The sequence below is a fragment of the Gymnoscopelus microlampas genome (assembly GCF_963454915.1).
Source record: "Gymnoscopelus microlampas genome assembly, chromosome: 8".
Lineage (NCBI taxonomy): Eukaryota > Metazoa > Chordata > Actinopteri > Myctophiformes > Myctophidae > Gymnoscopelus > Gymnoscopelus microlampas.
The window spans coordinates 31725561-31734458 of record NC_139945.1 but is presented as its reverse complement, the minus strand read 5'-3'; the positions used below and the strand labels follow the sequence as shown (position 1 = coordinate 31734458).

Sequence of the window (8898 nt, the reverse complement as noted above, 5' to 3'; positions counted from 1 at the left end):
TGGTAACACCTGTGAATGTCTTCATAATATGGTTGCTGTAAATAGAGCCTATTAGCTCGCATATCGATTCAACTAATGATGAATTAAGTGTTCACTTTGCCATGGCCTGTGTCACACAGTGATGGTAGTAATGACCTTACATTAGAAGAAGCGGTGATGTGCTTCATAATGCTTTCACACGTCTGAACTCAGTCACTATCCAAGGCTGCTCTTGCACCACGCGGTGGCGCCTTGTTTTACGCACAGCGCGTTGATCATGTCGTTGTCGTACACGGCGGTGTGTTGCTTTCTGCAGTGGAAGAAGTAGGCTACTCGCATGTTTTACTTGAGTAAAAGTATCAATAGGCCTAGTGCAATGTAGTACAGTATACTCTGTTACAAGTGAAAGTCCCGTATCCAAAATGTCCTTGAGTAAAAGTGCAAAAGTATCGGGATTCGGCATCACAATATACTTAAAGTACCAAATGTAATAGTACTCAATGTGCAGAATGTCCTATTTCACAAGTTCAAAATGCATTGAAAAATATTTTGAAAATAGCAGATCTACAAGCTCATGTAAAAGTACTGAACATTAGAAATACTCCACTAAAGTAAAAGTACCTAAAATCTTTACTTCAAGTACAGTACTTGAGTAAATGTACTTAGTTACTTTACACCACTGGTGACATGTAGGCTAGTTGTTGCACTAGGCACCAAAGCACAGGGCAACCACATTCACTATGGGCTGTTGTTGCAGACTCACTCCCTCTCTCTGTCTCTTTCTCTCTCCTCCAAGCACAGCCACAGGCAGGCAGGACATCATTTGGACTCACTAATGAGCCCTCCCTCCACTCCATCTCCCCATGTGGAGGAATGTTTGCACTGGTAGGGACTAGGCAGAGAGAGAGAGAGAGAGAGAGGAGAGAGGAGAGAAGAGGGAGGGAGAGAGAGGTGGAAAGCGGAGAGTCAGGGAGTAGAGTGTGAAAGGGAGGCACTCACTGTACCTGCTGCTCACACTGCTCAAATATTAACAGCAGCTTTCCGGGAACTGATGCTGCTGCTTTGGGAGAAACCCAAATTCTGGTGGCAGTCAGGCTCAACGGTCTGGAGGCAGACAGTCTGCTGCTGCCATCGCTGCACCTAAGGAGCCTGCCACCCCTGCCGGCTAGATGGAAGAGGAGGTCACAGAGCCTGATCCTCTTCAGACTGAGGAACCTGTCAGCCTCCGGGCGGCAGGGACGCAGTCAGAGATGAACGGAGATCTACCAGGCACCCCCTGCCAGAGGGATGGGACCCTGGATGTAGTGGAGAGTCCCTTGAGAGAGCCTGTTGTGCTGCATGATCCCACTGAGGACAGTCACCACCAGTATGGGTAAGAAACGACACGGGTGAGGAGGGAGGGAGTCTCTTGTTGCAGGAGGCAAACATCTCCGCTCGTAATGTGTGCAGCATGCTGGCACTTAGGGATGCTCTCCTTTGTCTTTTTAGTTTGTGGAGCATGTTTGGACTTTCTTTTAGTAATGTTGTTTGTCTTTGTTTAACCAGTCCAATTGCTTTTTTGATACTTTGCTTTCCTCTTTGTCTGGGGTATGATGCGAGTGCACAGACCTTTTTGCTTATTAGCCTTTACCATGACTGTGTCAACATGACAGGATTTCATGATAGCAGTCAGGATGAAATCCACATAATTACAGTGGGCAACCTGTTTTCGGGTCACCCAGTATATAAAGCCTGGGGCAGAAGGGAAAATCAACCTTTGTCATTTCTAAGATACCCCGCTGTCATTCTTAATTGCAGTGGCTCTCAGACCTTTTCATGTCAAGGACCCCCAAAATTATATGTATTTGGCCGCGGACCCCCATCTCAAATATTGTGTTCCAGGGACCCCCAGAAGCAAAGATTTGAGTTACAAATGTTCGCTTATATATATATATATATATATATATATATATATATATATATATTCAAAGGTTTGCAGACTTTGCACACACTTTCACACATTGCACACATTAAAAAAATAGATCTACAAGCTCATAGCACGGCACTCCTTGCCGCGCTATGAGCTTGTATATCTGCTATTTTTTAATAGCCAAAGTATAGGTTAAAGTGGTTAAAATTAGTGTGATGCTATATTAACACATTTTGCTGGGGACCCTCTGGAATCCCCCCAAGGACCCCTGTGGGTCCCCGGACCCCACTTTGAGAACCACTGCTTTACAGGAGATGGCTCAGTTTTAATAAACTCAACAATTGTGCTTTCTGTTTTGCACTGTGTAGCACTCCAGTAGGGCTGCAACTATGGATTATTTTCTTATCAATTATTCTATCGATTACGTTTCCAAATGAATTGAATAATCGAGAAGCATATTTTTATATATCTATATTTTTTGGGAAATATGGTATAGTACATTAACAAATCAATTAACCACTTAATCAATTTCCATTGGGTGTGGGCTTGAGCAACAGTTTGACAATGGCACATAAACGGCATTATATCTTTTAAAAAACATTAGTCATGGTGCTAGGCCTGTTGACAAGTGCCTGGTTATCAGACATAACAAAAAGGTTAGCCTGTGTGGGTAAGGTTGGTTATGTTGTGCTTAGATAGAAGTAGAATATCGTCACTGTTGGGTGGAAACCGCTTATGTTTCCGCAGTTACAGTTACTTTTCAGGGAAAGGAAAATAAAAAAAATAAAAAAAATAACCTGTGTTCCAGTGGTTCAAATGTAGTTATTATTATTTATCACAAGCTCTTGTTAATACTTTTCATTCATTCAATATTTATAAAACCTACAGACACACTTAAGGTCGTAGCAGACGGGAAGCGTTCCACGCGGGCGTTACCGCTCGGATCAGCGGTGATCGCACCGCGATCATTGTTGTTTTGTCCTCCTGCGCGGTGTGGGGAAAATAAAAGCTCACCACAATCCAGCTCTTGACGCCTGTGCGCGTGTGCACAAACGAGCACGCGCGCGAGAATTTGACCCTGACTGAAATGACCCTTAACCTTAACCACTTTAACTTTTCCAAAGTAGCGATAACAAAATAGCAAAAAAAGCAGATCTACAAACTCAAAACACATCCATCGCAATCGGCTATTTTCACAAATGCGACACGCTTGTATGATGAAGTAGGACATTCATTTACAAAAAAAACATACACATTTGAAATGTCGAGATGACGATATTGAGGTTTCACAACCTGCTAATGGTGCAAATATAATCTGCTTGCTCCCTTGCCATGTACCCACACTGACATAGTTGTTATACTGCAGGGCCTGATGTGAGAAATCGCCATCTGGCCTGCCTGTCATGGAGACGGCTATGAATAAAGCTATGCTCTTTGAGTCAGGTTTCACTTCAATTAGTCATTCCTCACCTCAGGACACTGGTTCGGTTCTTTGTGTGATGCCTGCCATTAGAATGCAGATTTTATGTTAGCAGTAGAAGTAGGAGTTTTCAAGCCAATTTAAGTCAACATTCTTATTTCATTTTGTTAAGATGTTGGAATCAAAGGTTTAACGAGGGAATATTCAATATCTGGCTCAATTTTGGGGCTCTGGCTCATGGACTAAATGCCCAATTTGCATATTTAAATATACAATTTCAGAAAACTTGTAATATGACAAATCATTGTCTTCAATCAACTGGGGAAGTTTTATTATAATAACTATTATTTAAATGTTGTCATTTTTCACCTGTCATGCACGTATGGGGAAAATAACAAAATGTGTGATGAATATGAAAAAGCTGCTCCTGTGGAAAGATTATCATATATTTATTTACTTATATTGACCCTATAAACAATTTAATATAGGTATGGTTTTGCCCACTCTTTCGATAATCATTGCTCAATTTTTGGGCTCTGGCTCATGGACTAATAAGTGTTGAGGTGATATGTTGATTGTTCATGCCTGGCCATGGGACAAGACAGGTTCAATACTCAAATGACCTTTCAGCAGCACCATGACAATTGTGAGCCTCCGCTCTTTTTCACATACATGTTTTTGGTTAATTATGTCAGTAGCCACCACAAGCACATCTACTGTGGACATCGATTATATATAAATATGAGTCAGCACCAGAGCTCTAACATTTTAATTTGCCTATAAATTGGAATGAGTAGAGTGTAGAGGGGCAGTGGTTGTCCTTTGCCCCACATTCTTAGATGAGATTTGTTTTGAAAGAAGATCAAAGCAGGAGATTACAAAGCCAACGCAAAGCAAGGTCTGACATTTAGACGAGTGTGGCTGTGCTTTACTTTAGTTTGATATTAATAAATGTTCTTGTGGTTAAAACATTGTTACCGGTATATGCATGTATTTATTATTTATGGGCTGGCCTGGGCTTACTGCTCTACAGTAGGTTATTCATTTAATAACCTACTGTAGAGCAGTAAGCCCAGGCCAGCCCACTCAGTCGCTGTCCATGGTGCTGTAATGTCTCTCTCTCTCTCTCTCTCTCTCTCTCTCTCTCTCGCTCTCATTGTGTGTGTCTTTGTGTTTGTAACGTATTTGGGTCCCAATGGAAATATTGCGGGAGCAGACGGTACTTGAACTTTGCTGTGGGCAGGAGCAGGTGGTCAGAAATAGAATGGTCCCGTGGAAAACAGTCCCGCACAAATCAGCCCAGGAATTTAACTGACAGCAGCCCCCATATCTGTCCAAATTGACATAAAAATAATGAACTAGTTAGAGCATGCAGGCAAAGCGTGTCGATCAGCTGATCAGTCAGTCTATGAAAGAAATGCAAACTAAAAGGACCAGCATGACAGGACAAGTCTGTGTTTTGCATTCCATACAGTAGTGTACTGCACAAGCTTATGAAATAAAGGCATATTTTGATTTTAACTCTTGACAAAAAACATCACAAGGAATGTCTAAGTGAGAGTAACAGTAAAATGTTATTAAAATGTGTTGTCCAGTAGACCATATCACATGGTCTACTGTAAAATCATTCAAAGTAACACCGAACAGGAATTTATTAAATGTAGGCTATGTAACTTAAGTGCACAATGCAAGGACTAACGTAACTCTAACATAGTGTCATAGTCTATTTCACAATGTGCTGCTTGTGCATAGGAAACAGGAGCCATGGCCTCGTTGATACAGTAACCCATAGCCTGGGAGAATGATGGGTCTGAGATGATCAATTCACAAAAATAACATCATTAAGGTTGACTGATTTGAAAAATATTTTAGGAGGAATTGAGTTCCTTGGCCTGTTGGTGCCATGCACACAAGATATGATGCTGATTGGTCTAGTAGTTTGTGAGAATAGCTGTGGGCAGGCAGGCAGGCAGGCAGGCAGGCAGGCAGGCAGACAGACAGACAGACAGACAGACAGACAGACAGACATACAGGGGCAAACGCAGGTGCCCTTCTCTGACGATTATCCATAAACACGGCAAGGTTCTCCCACAGATCTGTTTAGTATTCTGCCATTGGCCAGAATGGGTATGTGCTCATTTACAACAAAGCACATACAGTATGAGAAAAATTGGATGCCTCCAAATCTAATTTACACCCTTGCCTATAGTAGTATCACTACAATTGATTGATCCCCCCAAGGTTCACTGACTTATTTAACACTGACTGAACTGTATACACATTTACCCCTGGAGGATAAACATAAGGGTAATGTATATGTATAATGTATATTGGTAATCAATAGTTTGTGTGGAATTCAGCAGTGTTGAAACATCTGACAGAAATAATTTAGCTTATTACAATAATGTTCCATGAGTAGATGGCAACCATAATTATAACACACACTTAAATAATGAAGGAATTAGGAAATTAAAAGGACAAGTCTTATAAATCAAGATGGGGTCTAGTAATGTGGATCTCAGACTTCCTGTGTACGGTGACCACATTTTGAACCCCAAAAAGAGGACACATGCTTCTTAGAGATACAAAAGATTCTTAAAGATATTAAAAGTTTACTCAAAGGTGCTTTATAAATAGTATGTATTTGTTTAAAGCATGCCTCTTTTGTACGAATAGAAAATGTAGTTATGTAACAAAATATTTCTCTATAACAACTTCGGGTGTGTCGGGAAATACGCTCTGAGAATCTCCGACGCTCGGACCAGACTGTAATTTCTGAATGACCAGAGAGAGACCACCTGGCAGGCCAGCATTCTCGAAATATGCTATTTCCGAATGAACTTGTGTATAATAGATACATACGCAAAAACCTAGATATGTTAACCACTTAAACCCTCCTCTATATCGGGTCTGAGTTGGTCTGCTCTTGTTTCCCTCTACACCAAAAACCCTTCGCCAGAAGAGGTGCCGTGAGCTTGTAGATCTGTTATTTCTGGCAAATGTTCCCCCCAGAATAGGGGATGCTTCAAGTGGGCCAAAACAGATGTTTTTGGACCGAAATACGGCAAGGGGAGGTACCTCGTAATCCCATTAGGAGTGTTGAAGTGTTCTTAGTAAAGATCTTAGCACCTTGCAATAACAAAAATGCTGAAGAGATAAGGAGAGGGTACCTGTTCTTAATGGTGATGTCGTTCGGGCCCTTGTAGTCGATGCCGGGACAAATCATCCTCTCCTTCTTGCCAACAAAGAAGAATCTACTGTATAGCAAGCGACGTTTTTGTGGGCGGGAATAAGCGAAAAATCTAACAAGCAAACAAAACTAAAATGCGGGTCCCACCCTGTAATAACCAGTATGTACAGTAGCGCACCTGAAGCATGCAACTGTGTGGGTTGAGCACTGTTGCAGCATGGAGGAGCATAGTATGGACTTGACAAAGTTTGAAAGAAGATCAAAGCATGGAGATTACAAAGCCAAAGCAAGGCAGGGACTGACAAGTGTGGTTTATTTAAGCTTGATATGAGCACAATTATCTGAATGTCTAAATGCAGAGGAGAACGTAATTTTGAAACGTTGTGGTATTATGCATCTATTATTTATTAATAACCTGAGGAGCAGTAAGCCCAACCCATTGTATTGCTGTCTGTGGTGCTATAAGTCTGTCTGTCTGTCTGTCTGTCTGTCTGTCTGTCTGTCTGTCTGTCTGTCTGTCTGTCTGTCTCTCTCATTATTTATCTCTGTTTTTAATGTAATCAGAGCCCAATCAAAATATTGCGGGAGCAGACGATACTTAAACTTTGCAGAGGGCTGTCAGAAATGAACTGCGGGCGTAATGAAACCATTCGGGAATGATCAGAAATCCATGTGTTTTTGTATGTGTGTGTGTGTCTGTTTTAATCTTTTCATCCAGTTTCCATTAGGAAACCGTTTATTTGTAGAACTTGTACTGAAATTAGCATCCTCTTCAGACAGATAGTTGGGCTATTACAGAAAGCAGCTGCAGCAGTTTTGGACTGTAGCCACACCGTAAAAACCTACTTGCAGAGGTTCGGCACAGAGGGAATCAATCAAAAGATATGAATAAAAAAATCGGGCAAGGAGAAGACAAAGGCATACAAAGCATATAAAAAATGAAGTAGGTAAACAAAGGTCAATGAAGCAGTAGTCTCACGTGGCCAGACTGTTGCCTCCCACAATTTTCAAATGTTTATGGTCATACAGTATGGGACTCGGAAGCTCTGATCATGATTAAAATATAACCGGATGTGAAGCCTCCTCCCCACTTCCGTTTCGTCTTTAGTCGCGCAAATTTATCCTAATATAAATCAAAATTAAATAAGTAAATTTAGCTTGCTGCTTAGCAGAAATGGAATTTAAAATGTAAAGATATTTTTTTATATATTTTCGTGAACGGAAGTGCCTCTCTCGGATTTCGGGAGGTGTAGTTCCAGACTCTATATAGCATTCGGAGATTGTGGAATAGTTGTGTGGCTATGCGAGACTAATGAAGCAGAGATTTAAACCTAGAAAAAGGCACTCCTCGGAGCACAGGTGTCAGTTGTGGCCGTGCGGCCAGCCGGAAGGACACGAGGAAGCTCCATGGGGAAATAGTGTATTTCCGATATACACTTGAACTTTTGCACATTTGTAGCGTCATATGGGTAGAAGAGAAAGTGCTGTTGTCAGAAATAGGCCACACCCACCAATTATTGATGGCAATTACAGGCAAACTGTATGAAATATCAAAACCCTGTTTGACAGTCATTGTCACATGACTCACGACATCATTTGTATACCTAATTTGGTGTAAGTACCCCTTACATTATGCATAGATAGATGTGGTTTGGGTGTTACATTAATAAAAAACAATCAGCATGCCAGGTGCTATTGCCTTTAAGAACAGGCTGGCTGTATGTGTTATGCCCAGTTCTATCGTACACTCTCTCCCTCTCTGCTTATGGAAGAGAGACAGTCTGATATTTACATTTCAACTGGACCATTTTGATTGCCTTTGATTGTCATTTTTGATTCACAGAACCAACACTCAAACACATAGAACTTTAAATCACAACAATCACTTGTGTTCTGGATTATTTAAACTGAATGGTCTGGTGTGGTTATAGCGAACGATTTGTCTTTGATAAGCTTAACTGGCAACTGCTGATAAAAACAAGGAACAAGGAATTAACAGTCACGCTTTAGTGGATTACAGTAAAATTGTAATGACAGTCACAATCACAATCACAATCACTTGATTCAGAAGTGCCTGTGTTAGAACGTTATATCATTGCAATCCGTTCTTTATTTCCTGCACAATGGATTAATGGAACTGAAGTGTGTGGTTTTGAGCGAATGCCACTGCACAGCACAAATCATTGTCTTTGAATAGACTAAAATCTTACACTCTCATTTCTGCTAATTATACGAAAAATTTGAATCACAGAGATTTGTTGAGAATTAGGTGTATTAGGGCAATTAAGAAGACTTCTGAATGTTGTGTGACTCTCGCGTATCGGCAATAATGCCCGGTAATATCTGTGTACAGAGACAGACGTGGCATGGCATAATGACCCTATGGATTCATGACATCAA

General features: G+C 41.1%; 1 protein-coding gene across 2 annotated transcripts in view; it reads left to right on the top strand.

Moving 5' to 3' along the window:
* Window positions 1-1148: 1148 nt before the first annotated feature.
* LOC311050179 (calcium-binding protein 8-like) overlaps window positions 1149-8898 on the top strand; it is a gene marked incomplete at both ends in the record, with an annotated part of 88008 nt that continues 80258 nt past the window's right edge. The window contains one exon of one of the 2 annotated variants that reach the window (XM_084064161.1): window positions 1149-1345. In XM_084064161.1, the coding sequence (XP_083920287.1) occupies window positions 1149-1345 (197 nt within the window). Of the gene's footprint in view, window positions 1352-8898 lie in introns of both variants that reach the window. The other variant, XM_084064160.1, reaches the window with a different exon arrangement.